The following is a 13737-nucleotide window of genomic DNA, read 5'->3' on the forward strand; positions in this document are numbered from 1 at the left end:
ACTTTCAGTCAGCAAAAACAAAGACCATCAGCCATTTGAGGGGTCTTTACAAGTATCTGATGCAGTGGTTGATACTCAGGTTGTTTGTTGTTCGTCACTGATCACACACATTCAGTTTCGAGGCAAGGCAATCTGCACAACACTCTTTCGGTATTAACAAGACATCCAATGCAACGCATCTGATGTGTGCATTGCGCTGTAGACTATAAACTCCTTCCGACGTCACGAACTTGATATTGAGAGGCATTTGTGACGCAAAAGTCGATGCCGGCTACCCAAACCAGTCGGGTCAAGGCCAAGCCCAAGAGAGCGAGAGACGAGACCCCGTCGATGACGATCCCGCCTTGGTTTTTGGTTGCCCACTCATTCCTTCATTCATTGGATTAAATTGGGTCGGGTCGGAGGACATCACTGATCACTCACGGCTAGGGCTAATTAACTGACGTTGGGGTGTAAATCTCCCGTTATTGCATGGTGATCCTCGGATCGAGCCTTTGAGCTCAAAGGGTAATGAATACCTTTGACTATCGTAGCGAAAGGAGGCGATTGAACACGCCACATTTATTTACCTTTAATGATACAGCACACATTCTTCTCGCAAGAACCACCGATCGATCCCTTCATTCCGTCACAGAGGGCAATTGGAGGTGAGAGCGTGCGGGGAAACCGGCCACCATTGGCTCGTTAACATGTATTGTCCCCACGCTGCTTTGCGATGGCGTGTTATGTGTGTCGCGCTGCGCTGTGTTTGCCTCTGTTATCATGTTCTGGCAGAGCTAATTGACCTGAATGACCGACCACTGCGATCGAGATGGCAACAGCTAATGGGTTAGGTGAGGGTCGAGAATAGACCACCAAGAGATCAGAGAGCAAAGGTGATAAAGAAGGAAACAGACACACAAACGAGCAAACAAACATAACTTGGCAGACAGAGGCCCCATTGAGCCTCCACCATTAGCCACAATTCTGCCCTTCCTAACCTTCTAGCGTGATTCCATATCGATCAGGGTGTCTAGGGTGTCTGGGGTGTCTGTCTGATCTGATCTGACGGATGGGATGACCAAGACAGCAAGTTTACAGACATGCTAGTCGGTACATATGTTTACATCTCCTCAGTGGAGTGTGACCAAACCGTGTTCCTGTCGATGATGGTTAAGCCTGGCCCTTAAGGAGCCAGGTCATCACCCGTTACATTGTATTGCACGCGGCACGGCACTTCACCGTCAGTCATATGTAGGTAGGCCAGAGGAGAAAAGAAAAGTCATGACCATGACGCTAAATGATAAAAATATTTAGGTAATTTAGCCTCAGTTTAGGGGACTCTTTACTGAGTTTATTTTAGCACCCTCTTTTCAAGTCTTGAGTTTTCTCGCTCCCCGAGCGTAGGTAGGCAGGTGGTTAGGAATTGCCTTGTGCGTTGCTCCCTTTGGACCATCCGTTCCACCCGCCGTCATATTTAGTGCCACTTCGTCACGCTCTGCCGACTAATTTGCCACACTCAGTCCCCTCGTCCCGTGCTCGAGCCTCACTGTCCCCACGCGACTTACATAATTCTGATCTCAGCTCAAGTAGCCTTCGGCGTTGTCCGTAACTTGGGTTAGAAGAGTCGTTTTCTTCTTTACTTTTCGTGGCCGCTTGTTTTTAATTTCATGAGCCTTGCTCTATTCAGCCAGCCACGTGCCTGAATCAGGGGACTTTCTCTAACTCTCTTGCGCGTGTCAGGTTATCAAGGGGTATGTCTGGCAGGTCGTTGGTCGTTGGTTATCGATGCTGCTTCGAAAGCGCCTCTTGGGCTCTCTGGATCACACTTCACAACGGCTCGTAGCGCTTTACTAACTCAGTTACGAGGCGGTGCAGTCTACTGATTCCAATAAACAATAGTATTCCATATATAGAAAGAAAGGAATTGGAACAACCGGAAGACGCCTTAACACATTAACTTAGGTAGCACCTAGGTATGGATGTGCCCTAGGAACTACTTAGACTACGTGCCTACCCCACGCCAACCAGGAGAATATGTTTAAGCTGGACCCCTATTCAACGATCAAGGTGAGGAGTACAGAAGAAAAAAGAAGTAGACAAATTGCTTCTAAAAGCCTTCTTCTCTTCAACTGTAGTACCTTGCCCTAGGCCTAGCCATGGACAACTGGGCAATCCTGTATAAGGTACTTACATACATACAGGTATGTAGGTACGATAGGTGACCCCTTGTCAGCGGCATTCGTCCAGTCGTGGCGATGCGACGCGATGCGATGCGATGCGATGCGAACAGGGGTATGTGAGGTGAGTGAAGCTCCATTGTCCTAGTACACAAGTGGAGGCCTACCCTGGGGGCACTGGGGCAGTCCAAGTCCAACAGTAGGTGGCTTTGGGCTGTAAGGGGCGCTTGCCATTGGTTTCTGACAGGGCCCGGGCCCAATATGGCCTTGTGGTGAGTGCTGAGTGGTCCCCGCCCTTCCTTGCACCTTCCATTTCGTCGTCGTCGCCACCTAAGCTCACCCGACCTCACCTTTGTCGGCTTCCATTTACCTAAGGGTACCTAGGGTCGGTATGTACCTTTGCCCACCTACCTGAGGTCCAATTGGAGTGGCCTGTCTCGTCGCCCCCAGCCCCGCCCCTGGTTGTCTCTGTCATATGTTTGGCTCTCGTTGATCCCGTCATGCCAGGCTCGGTTTTTTTCTTCGCTGTAACTCGACTGGTGTGTGTCGCAACCGTAACAGGCACAGACAGGAGACGGTACCTCAAACACTCTGTGCTTCTGCGTGTACTCCAGTCACCATTGGCCGAATTGATTCATACATGTAATCTCCTTCAGTGAATGAGACTCAAAACATTTGCTCTCTCAGTTAATAACGGGGGATCCCAGTGCTAATTCTGCAGATAATTCTTTGGGTCTCCCGATCGTTGGTTTGGTTGCGTTGCGTTGGGTTTCGCTCCCTCCGCTTGGTATGTACTCTACTGGCGTCGATTGACGTCGTGCTTGCTAAGCACACCCCCCTCGTTCAGTCCGCCCTTAGGTTCTATCCCGGCCTCTTTCAGTTTCTTGTCCTGCATCTCCACATCAACCTCTCCACCCTGGGTAGTGTTCTGTCCCCGTCTGGCTCCTCATCCCTCACTAGTAGCCCAAGCTGTTCCAGAGAGAGACAGAGAGAGAGAGGAAGGGCCAAAAAAAAAAAAAAAAAAAGAAAACTAACCAAGACCAAGCGAAGACAAAAAGAGAGAATTGAGGGAAAAAGGCAAATTCTTGTCAGGAGCTTTCTCTTTAAGACAGGCCCAGCCCCAGCCCCATTCATCGCCCGCTCTAATCGCCTTCCTTTTTCTGGTGCACAGTTTTGTTTCGCAGGTGACGACACACACAACACGACGTTATCGGACTTTTCCTTATAATTCGTCACTCACATCGACATCGAGACGCACGCAGGGCACGCTCTTTTTTCGCCATTGATCTGAATCTCGAACACGATACTCCTATAAGCACAATTAGCATACCAGGCACCTGTCCTGTTTCATCTGTAAGCTCCCTTCCCCTCCTTTTCATGACAAAGATCCCCAAAACCCAATACCACCAGACCAGACCAAACTAACAAGCCAGCCAACCAACCAGCAGATCTGCCGCCTCGACTGAACTTTAGCGCTCCTCCAACGCCGCTCATACGCCCGCCGCGCCCACGGTCCCTCACTCGTCCTCTCACCTCCACAGCCCACAGCCTACTCTACAGTATAACTGGGGTCTCGACCTTTATTACACTTCAGGTCCCCCAGGTCCGCATTCCTACTGTTGTATTCAAAACTGCCTCTCGCCCAAACCCAATCACTCTTTCGCTCTAGACGTCCACCTGTCTTCCCGATAGACTCACGGCCGGCTGCGCACCGTCGAACTCTCGTCGCCTTCGTCCGTCTCCTACTCCTGTTCTTCTCTGCCCGGCCTTCGCCAAGCCCTCTGGCACAGGTCACCATCCGCAATCCGTCTACGACGACATTCGCCGGCTCGCCGCTCCAACTACCCTCACATTCCAATCCTTAGGGACCACCCAGCAACCTCGACGGCCTCGACCCTGTCTTGCGCCATCTCCGCTTTGGGATTGATTGCCCTCGAAACGTCACATCTACAGCCTCCAGGCGGACTTGTTTGTGATCACGTCCGATCACCAATTACACTACCTGTCCTGTCCGTTAGGGTTTCCGACTTTGATTCCTTTTCTGCGATCCTTGACCCCCGACCTTGGCAATCTCTAAATCCTATCTCTCGCTTCGTGGTCTTCATTGTGCACCCTCTTCTTGTGGCACAAATTGGCGCCACAACAAGCCATCTTACGCCGCATATCTATCGTCACCACTGCGGCCGTTCCCTGCCTGTCCACTCTGTGATTATCATCGACAAGTTCACAGCATAATTTGTCCTTTATGGCCTTATCGTTCCTGCGGTAGCCTACTTCTAGACCCGACGCCTCTTCCTTCTGTACCATATGAGCATCTGGGTCAATCTTACTGCGTCAGATATACAGTCCCCACTTGGTGTCGCTCTTATTACTTGACCTGGTCCCCTCCCTTAGAAACGCTTCAAGACCTGGTCCATTTCCATATTTGATCTTTGACTACTCTACTACTCGGCCTGGGACGCAGAGAAGCGTTCCTGACCATAGAATGATGGGCGTATCACGCTCACGGAGGCAATCTCTCGAATGCCACGGATGCCACATACCTCCGCCATCCCCTCAACCTTCTTCGGCCTTCGAGGACATCTTCGACGTCGATTCGCCTGTGTCAAGGCCTGTCAGCGAGGCGTTTATGTCTGGAACCTCGACACCAAACGGCACAATAGGTTCTCGGCCACCATCTCTCACAGAAATTCTTCTCGATGTTGCGTCGCCACCATGGACCCTCAGCGCGTTCATGGCCTACCTCTCGCAAAACCACTGCATGGAGAGTCTCGAATTCACGCTCGACTCCCAACGGTACGCCGCCTTTTACAACGAGATGATTACCAACAACCCGAACCGCGCCCAAGAGACCAATGACCGTGTCTGTATTTTGTGGGAAAAGCTTATGCAGGTTTACATCATTCCTTGTGCGCCTCGAGAGGTCAATCTCCCGGCCCGTATCCGCGATCAGCTGCTCGGCCTTCCTTGCGGCCCAATCCCCCCTCACCCCGCACAGTTGGACGAGGCCGGCCGGATCCTCTATGAACTGATGAACGATTCATTACTTTTACCTTTTCTCCAATCTGTCGCTCCCATGCAGCTCGATGGACCCGTCGACGAGCATGGACGCGGGTCTCGCCGTTCCTCAAACAGTAACACCCGAATGGGTGCGCCCGTCCGCTCAATGAATTCCATGCATCATACTGACCCAGAGTCCCTGACTGACGACAGCGACTGTAATTCGACTCCTGGTATGGAGCCCATGACTCCCCCAACCACACCGCCTACTTCCGAATGGGCTTTTACAACTTCCCCCGGGGGTCTTCAACGTGCTGTGGCTGCTCACAATAAGGGTTGGAAGAAGATGGGCGCCAAATTGGGTTTCAATCGCAAGAGCTCACGAACACGCTCCGCCCCTACTTCATCTCATCCTCCCCCACCTGAGGGATATCATATGCATCACGACTCCTTATGAGGGTCACAGGTCGTGTCATTGCCCGAATCATCCGATGAAGCCTATTGGACTCGTGAGATTTCTCAAGAAGCTCTTGAGGCTGAGGGCTCGTATTATGACCACCCACTGCACAGCAACTCGAATGCAGCGGATGATGGTTGGTACCACAACCCTGACCTCCAACAATATGGTGGTTTCGGCGATGGCACGGCCGCGAAATTTGACACAGCTCAAAGCGGTGCGAAGGCGTCTCTCGTGCAAAGGAACATACGCATGAGAAGACGACAGAACAAGCCCCCGGAGCTTATAACTAATACGCAGTCGGCGAGGAATAAGTACACTGGTCAGTGCCAGCAGGCTTCCGCCACACCTTCATATCGTCCTGATCTGCCTGCTCTATTAGTATCTTCCAACTATGCAGGAAACAACAGCATCGATAACGCCTCGATGCCAATGACTGATGTGTCAAATTATCTGCCCACGCCCACTACCAGCAATGAGGACATGAGGTGCCCATTGACAAGTTCAGAAACGGAAGCGTTCAGGTACGCTTCTCCAATAGAAGACTTGTATGGATGGGACGCGGAACTCGAGAGGCGTGAAGCTTCACCAAGCCGGGATTCGATAAGCTCCACCGAAGGTCTTGATGCCTTTGCTCTCAGCTACAGGCGAGCCAACGGTAGCAAGCATAGCTTGCTGCAGCGAGTCTTCCGCGTTGGCTCTTCGTCATCTATGGGCAAGATGGAGACAGCTGTCTGAGGTGCTGGGGTTTACGCCAGCGTATAGGCCGGTTTTATTGTTTGATATTCATTGTTACGAGGTCCAGTTTGGCATTTTGCATACATGGGATTGCCACCGGCCATCATGACAAAGGTGGTTGTGTACGGCAGGCAAGGCGTTGGTGGGTTCATCGTTTGTTATCTGGTTTCAATTGCATCGCGGGTTGGGGTTTTGGAAGCTCATTTTTGTTCATTTGAAGATTATTTGGCTTTGAGTGTACGCACTGGGCCACTCATCCAAAGGGATTGGGTGATGAGACTGCATTTTCACGAGGCGATAAACGATCGACTGGACGGGCAGCAAAGAAAAAAAGTCATGAGTGGTTCGGTCTGACGATGATGATTACGGCCTTTCAGTTTTGGTTGCGATTTTGGATTAATACGACTGGGTACAAAGAAAATAAAGAGAAGGACTTTTGTGTCTAGTTAGCCATGATACCCCCATCCTTCCTCAATAGGAGGGAATCTAGACTTGATGTCTTAAAAACATATTACATTAACAAACCCTCGTTGTCTTGACTGTTGCGTGGCTAACAAACATGAGAAGAAACAGACTTCAGTATGACCCCAGGAATGACCCAATGCCATCAGTAGCGAGAATGTTACAATCACGGCAAGTCCAGTCCAGCAAGCCCGGGACGGTAGTAAAGTTTCGGATTGTGAAGGTCTGGAATGTGAGGCTAATCATCATGCTAAAAGCAAAATGCAATCTTTGACTGGAGGATGAGGTGTTCAACTTTGCTTGTACAGGTCAAGTACACGGATCTGGTTGGATCAATAGTCCTTGAATATATTGAAAGCTTGACTAACAGAAAGGGAACTCACTAATGGCCAGGGTTTTCACTTTATCCTAGGACATACCTTTTATGATACTCCACTGTGGAAGCTATTGTCAGCTGAAGCTGGCAGAAACAAGCTTCCACGATCGACAGTCTTGTACTCCGTATGGAAAACTCGATAGATGGCCTTCAAGTTGTTCTTATTCTTGGGGGTATCCTCCCAGTCGGCATTGCAAAATTTTGCTATCCACTGAGCTGCACCCCAGGACCATGCCATACAATTCTTTGGATGGTGATTCAGCGTTAGTCGGTCGGCTTATCGTGGCGTGAATACATCTGCCATTCCAGCGAGCTGGCAAAGTCAAGCTTTCCTTGCTCAACTTGCTTACGTGTCACAGTAAGCATGGGCTTCGGTAAACCCATAGACTCTAAGTAGGCAACAGCTAAAGGTTTGTGTGAGTGCGGTAACCTAGTCATGGCAGAGACAGACACAGATGGAGTAGGAAATTGGTCATAGTACGCACATTCTTTCCATTCGAGATCCTTTCGTTGGCGGCTCCACTTCAGCTCTTCAGCCATGATGTCTATCACTCTGGGTAGGGCTTCGAGGGCGGCCTGCGCATTGAGAAAGGCCAGTCGCGTGCGTCGAGCGAGAACATCAACGGCCGTCTGGGCGTACTCGTGTCGAATAGCATATCGAATCTCGCCATCAACAAATGGATAGAGCTGGGAGATGCGTTCACCGCGGGCGGGGAAGCGCCTGCCAGTCAGCTTGCAAAGCGAGGCAACAGTCCAGGCACGATCACCATAGGACTCGGTCAAGTGTTTGGCGACCTCAGTCTCAACCCCAAAGTGCTGGATAATAGGGATGAATAGTGTTGGGCTAAAGCCGTGGGCACCAACCAAACGAACCTTGTGCGTCTGACATTTGCCATCCAATATTGCCCCATCGTCAATTAGATCGGTACCGCTGACACGAGGCGCATCTGTGACAGGCCTGGGCTCAAGACGAAATTCTTGAATGGCAAAGTCTACGCACTCCTCTGCCATTTGCCTATAGGTTGTCCATTTCCCGCCTGCACAAGTCAACAATCCAGAAGCGGAGATATCAATCAGATGATTTCGAACAAGGGACTCGGTGTTCTTGGCTTTGGGGTCCTTGACGAGCGGGCGAATGCCGGACCAGGCAGCGAGGACATCACCTCTGCGAACATTTATGTCTGGGGAAAGGTAGCGGCTGACTTCGCTCAGGATCCACTCGATAGACTTCTCGTCGGGTAGAGGATTTGATGTGATGGTCGAAGGGGAATCGGTGGTGCCTGCGATAGTGTTGCCTTGCCATGGGAGGAAGAAGATGACCCGGCCGTCAGACGTCGACGGATCGATCAATCCCATTTTTCCCGGACTGAAATAACCAGGGAGAATAACATGAACCCCAGATGCTGGGGCGACAATTTCCTTGCAGCCTGGATCGTCCATTTTTCGAACAGAGTCAGTAAAAGGCCCCGTACAGTTGATAACACCCTTTGCGCGGACGGTTATGGGCTCGGCTGGTCGACCATCCTTTAAGGAAACGAGATCCTTGACTATGGCGCCGCAAAGGTTTCCGTCACCATTCTTTACGAGTCCTATGACCTCAGCATGGTTGACAACAGTTGCGCCATAGAGGGCGGCGGTCATTGCGATAGAAACATTCATGCGCGAATCGTTATGTGCACCGTCGTAGTATACGAGAGCACCGACCAGATCTGTAGGTTTAAGCATAGGGAAGGCCTCAAGTGCCTTACTTCGAGTCAGAAAGTAAGACCCCTCAATGCCTTCACTGCGGGCAAGAAAGTCATAGAACTTAGTGCCGGCCCAGTAATAGGGAGCTTTCCACCACTTATCGAGGGGCAGCATAATGGGGAGCCAAGAACTCAGATGGGGAGCCGTCTGTAGGAAGTACTTGCGCTCCTTCAGAGCCTCCTTGACGAGCAAGTACTGGTTATAATCCAAGTTCCAGACGGCTTTCTCGAGATAGCGGACACCTCCATGAACCAGCTTGGTACTCTTACTGCTCGTGCCGCTGCTGAAATCGTCACGTTCGACGACAGCGACTTTGAGGCCACGAGTAGCAGCGTCGAGGGCGACACCAGCACCAGTGGCACCACCCCCAATGACAAGTATGTCATATTGCTGGAATTGAGGCCGTGAGCTCCCTCGGAGTTGGTCTAGTTGCTCTTCGCGCGTTCTGACGCGAGGAAATCGAGGAAGCTTGAAAGTGCCATCAGCACCAAAGGTTGGAGGCGGAACTGCGGGTGATGTATGGCCAGTGAAATCACGGGGACGGTAGCTATATATGAGAACAGCTGCAGATGTAGTGGCGACGCCTGGCAGCCAAAACCGACGAATGAGTCCTCTTGGCACACCTGCGAAGGCCGGCATTTGTAGCAATGGTTCAAGCGTCAGCGATAGTCTATTCAGAGACTTGGTGCGATATAGCGATAAAGAAGCGGTGTGGTATTTGGACAGGAACTATATGCGAAGTTGTGAGTCTGCAAGAATGAACAGGTAACTAGGTTAGGTATGCAACATTGATGGGGACGATGTCTCGGTCGCACTGCAATGACGATATCGGAAGACTGAATACGGTACACCCGCAACTACAAGAGAGAGCAGAGAGGAGGGAAGGGGAGGGGGATAGGGAGAGAGTCAGTGGAGGTAAACCTCCATATGACGGAACGTGTTGGCACATGTCAAGTCAAGACAACCATTGGAAGACAAGACGTCTCCTGTTAGGCTCGGGTTCTCCCCTTCTCCTTGAGTCTGCCCTGGGGTTTGGAGTTGGGTTTGGGGTAAGCGCGATGAACCGTACCTGTAGGTAAGGTTTACCTACCTACCTTTCAGTACGTATCAAAGCTGATCAAGATCAGGTACGGCACCTACCCTTACCTGAGGCACCTACCCAAGTTAGTACCTACCTTAGATAGTAGGTACTTAATATGGTAGTAGGTACCTTATTTAGGTGAGCTTCACCAACAATCAATAACTGTAGTATGTAACTGACTTCTGATCTCAATCTTGAAGCCTCAATTGTAGAGTGAGAATATCAACCATATTTCTCTTGCCCCATTTTGTAGCAATATCTTCTATGTCTGTCTGTCTGTCTGTCTGACCATCCATCGATCGAAGAACCAAACGCCACCCACTCCTCAAGAAGCAAACACCAAACCTCGCTGTCCAGCACTTCATTAGAAACAAACAAAGGAAACACGCAATGCGGTGGATATACACGCGTACATTGTAAACAACATCCATCCGTCGACCCAGTCCAGCCTCTCCCTTCCCTAGCGACTCTCTACCGTCTTCGCAAACAGGATATCAACAAAACACGTAACATAGCTGTGCCCCCCTTTACCAGCCTCGATATCGTTGGATAACTGAGTGCCAATATCGTTGGCGCCGAAATGCCCCATCGCCTGCAGCTCGATACCTGCTGCAGCTGACGGTTTGGATATTGTTCTCTCAATTGTTATTGTGTCGGCCTCAGAACCGTGACTTGGCTTCCTGGCAGCCGTCTCACCTCCTTCTTGTACATCTACAGTAATCTCTTGAAACACCATGATGCCGCCATATGATGGGGTGGCTTGCAGTGGCTCCTGTCGCGGGACGTATGTGCTCGATCCTTCCCCTGAGTCGATTGACTGCGTTCGTGCGTTAGTCCCTGGCGAGCAAAGGTTGATGGTCGAGCTGGAACTCCCGGAGTCATTTGACGATACAACGTGCCCAGATATTCTTGAGAGCGACTTTCCTCTAGTTCGCGAACTTCGAGTCGTCTCTGATCGCGCGAACGGCCACCGACTAGACAGGGAGGGACTGATCGTATCCTGGGAGCCCTCATGGCGCCTCGCGGTCTTCGCGATGTGGCCAAACTCCTGGTGTAGCCCTCGAGTAAACTCCTGATAGGACTGGGTCGATACTTGACGCATTCTGAAAAAGCTGAGGGGCACAAACTCGCAGTTGGGGCTTGATAATACCGAATGAATCGGAATCACGAGTCTCACAGCTATCATGGTTGCCTCCAATCGCTTCTCATCCCCACGACAAGGTATGCGGAATGCTGTTGATGTGAGAATCGCATCCTCGAGCAAGGGCTCTTGTGTCGATTCGCGGAGCGCTTTGATGGTATCTGCAATCTGCCCAGCGAACTCGGCCTCTCGATCACTCCGTTGAGAGTCTTCCTTGCACTTCTCAACGATCTTAGATACGGGCACGTTCTCGAACCTCCTGAGGTAGTGCATTTGCCAGTCTTCAAGATTCTCAAAAGGGAAGGGTATGGATGGGAGTAAATGGCGTGCGCCTTTCCTCACCAAGACTTCGAAGCCAGAACTGACACGAGCTCGGACAGCAAAGAAGCCCAGGTGAGTTCCCCGGCGGATGTGATTGTGTTCACTTGTATATGTAGCCATCTCCCTCAGTTTTGTCTCAAAGTCATGGGTTTTGATCTGCATACTCGATTTGATGAGATCGCTGACTTGGTGCAACTCGGCAAACCGATATCCAGTGGATATCAGCCGCTCAGTATCGCGAACCGACTCGGAACGGCGGACAAGGAACATCAGAGATCCACGCCCATAGTCGTTGTTTTCCATATGTAGGCCCTTCTCCGTAACATCCAGGCTGTTCTGGACCTCCTCGTTAGCTTCACTGCCTTCCAATCCTGCCCCAGCATTTGACTGCTTGCGCAGTTGGGGCCGAGGCCGTCTACCGTTGGCACCCGTCGGCAGGATTTGATCCCACAAAACTCCAATGGATGCCAAGTCCTCACGAAGTCTATCAGCAAGAGCAGCTGCGGCGAGACAAAAAAGCTCTCGGAATATCATGTCATAGCTGTCGATAGTCTCGCCATGTTCACTCACAAGCTGGATGCCTCGTCGTCCATCTTTATGAGTGCGGGAATGTGGAAGTTGTGACACATGTTGTCTCATTCCCCCAACAAGGCTCCATATCATATTCCAGTTTCTTGATGCTTGGTACATCCAATGGAACAGCGGGTGACCGGTATTAAAACCCTCCTTGGCATTCTGCTATGTTCAGCATCATTTGCGACACCCTGGCCGGAGTATAGTCTCACCTTTTCCAGGAAAGAATCAGTCACCACGGTGCTTGGGATGTATCCATCAGGGTCAACGAGAATTCTTCCTCCTTTATCGAAGACCGCTGCTGCAAGAGTGATCTGCTGGGCACGAAGGGCGGACCTTCTCATGTTCCTAGCTCGAAGAATAGCCGAAGTGGCAATGATGAAGCAGGCTCCTAATGACTTTTCTGTGTTAACACTCCTTATTTTTAGTATTACAAGAGACCTGGGCGCCCATGTGCTTACCAAACAAATGACAACAACAACGGTCCCTGTCCTCGATGGCTCATTGCCGTTGGGCTTGATCCTCTTCAGTCGATAACGAGTGCCCACAGAAGCGCACCAATGCATCCCAGACACAGCCCCGGCGAGGACAACGGCTGAGATGACTCGCTTCCACCATGCATTCGCCCACATCGCCCGAAATACGAAAAACATGGCCAATGCCACATTACTTGCAACAATGGCGATGATAGCCGATCCGATGACGTATGACGGCTGGTACACGCATGTATAGTTGTTGATAGAAGCGTTACCAAGGTAGTGCATCCCGCAGACTGCAGTCCCGCAGAGTACACCACCTGCGACAAGCCTCCACCATGAAACGACGTTGTTGGTGCCAACAGCCATGAAGGCAGCGAGAAGAACTATTATGGGGACGAAGAAAGATATAGCAGTGAAGCCGCTTGAATAGGCAACCTGCAATTCCGGCTGACCATCGGCAAGATCAATGGCTCTGTTTCCGATGAAGTGCTACAGAAACAAAGATACAATAAGTCTAACCAGGTATTTTGAAATAAGACGCAACCTGACTTACCATACACCAAATAGATACTCCACCCATCGTAACTGCTGAGCTCATGAGCAGGAGGCTGTTTTGGTCAGGACCCTTGTGTGGAGTAATCTGGGAATTTTGTTATCAAGGTAGAGACATACTGATTGAACAGACCCCTTAAACCGGTTCTTCGATTGATGAGCTCGAGGGTTGAACCAGCGCCGACCAGGCTGACGACATAACTCAGGGCAACGAACCCAGCATTGTAGCTCTGAGGCACGATATGACCTTGATACCGCTGCAGCAACTCTTCCGTAGACATGGTCGCAGGTACGTGGAAGAGCAACGACAAGTTGCTGCCGCCGTATTTGAGGATAGCAAAGGTTTCAGACAAAACAGCAAAGCCATCTGGGACAACAGATGTTCTTAACTGACACCCGCATGTCAGGTAGCGAGGACGAGGAGGACCCGATGGCTGTTTCTGGTGGAGTTTGCCATTTTGGCCTAGCCACTACGGATAGGCATTAAGGACTTGACGCGAGCTGGTCGTCCACTCAGCAGCTGGGGTTTCTGGATCCAACACAAGGGAGAAGCCTGCATTCTGGTTGCCACAAAGAGAAAAGACGTGGACAATGAGATGCTTGGCGCTCAACAAGAGCCAAAGGTGCTAGCTAGTAAGTGCGATCTCTTTTG

General features: G+C 50.8%; 3 protein-coding genes; 1 reads left to right on the top strand and 2 right to left on the bottom strand.

Moving 5' to 3' along the window:
• Window positions 1-4788: 4788 nt before the first annotated feature.
• Window positions 4789-6354, top strand: FFUJ_09760 (related to a-agglutinin core protein AGA1; the record flags this gene model as incomplete). XM_023568302.1 has 2 exons in its annotated part: window positions 4789-5521; window positions 5618-6354. The coding sequence occupies 2 exons, from the start codon at window positions 4789-4791 to the stop codon at window positions 6352-6354; spliced, it is 1470 nt and encodes a 489-aa protein (XP_023435523.1).
• A 1102-nt stretch (window positions 6355-7456) lies between these two features.
• On the bottom strand, window positions 7457-9577 carry FFUJ_09759 (related to glycerol-3-phosphate dehydrogenase precursor; the record flags this gene model as incomplete). The annotated part of the gene is made up of 1 exon (XM_023568303.1): window positions 7457-9577. One exon carries the CDS (start codon window positions 9575-9577, stop codon window positions 7457-7459), a length of 2121 nt encoding a protein of 706 aa, XP_023435524.1.
• Window positions 9578-10479: 902 nt separating this feature from the next.
• FFUJ_09758 (uncharacterized protein) lies at window positions 10480-13366 on the bottom strand (the record flags this gene model as incomplete). XM_023568304.1 has 5 exons in its annotated part: window positions 10480-12216; window positions 12267-12452; window positions 12516-13022; window positions 13087-13141; window positions 13206-13366. The coding sequence occupies 5 exons, from the start codon at window positions 13364-13366 to the stop codon at window positions 10480-10482; spliced, it is 2646 nt and encodes an 881-aa protein (XP_023435525.1).
• Window positions 13367-13737: the final 371 nt, after the last annotated feature.

Source organism: Fusarium fujikuroi, chromosome FFUJ_chr09, assembly GCF_900079805.1.
Source record: "Fusarium fujikuroi IMI 58289 draft genome, chromosome FFUJ_chr09".
In the NCBI taxonomy this organism is placed as follows: Eukaryota; Fungi; Ascomycota; class Sordariomycetes; order Hypocreales; family Nectriaceae; genus Fusarium; species Fusarium fujikuroi.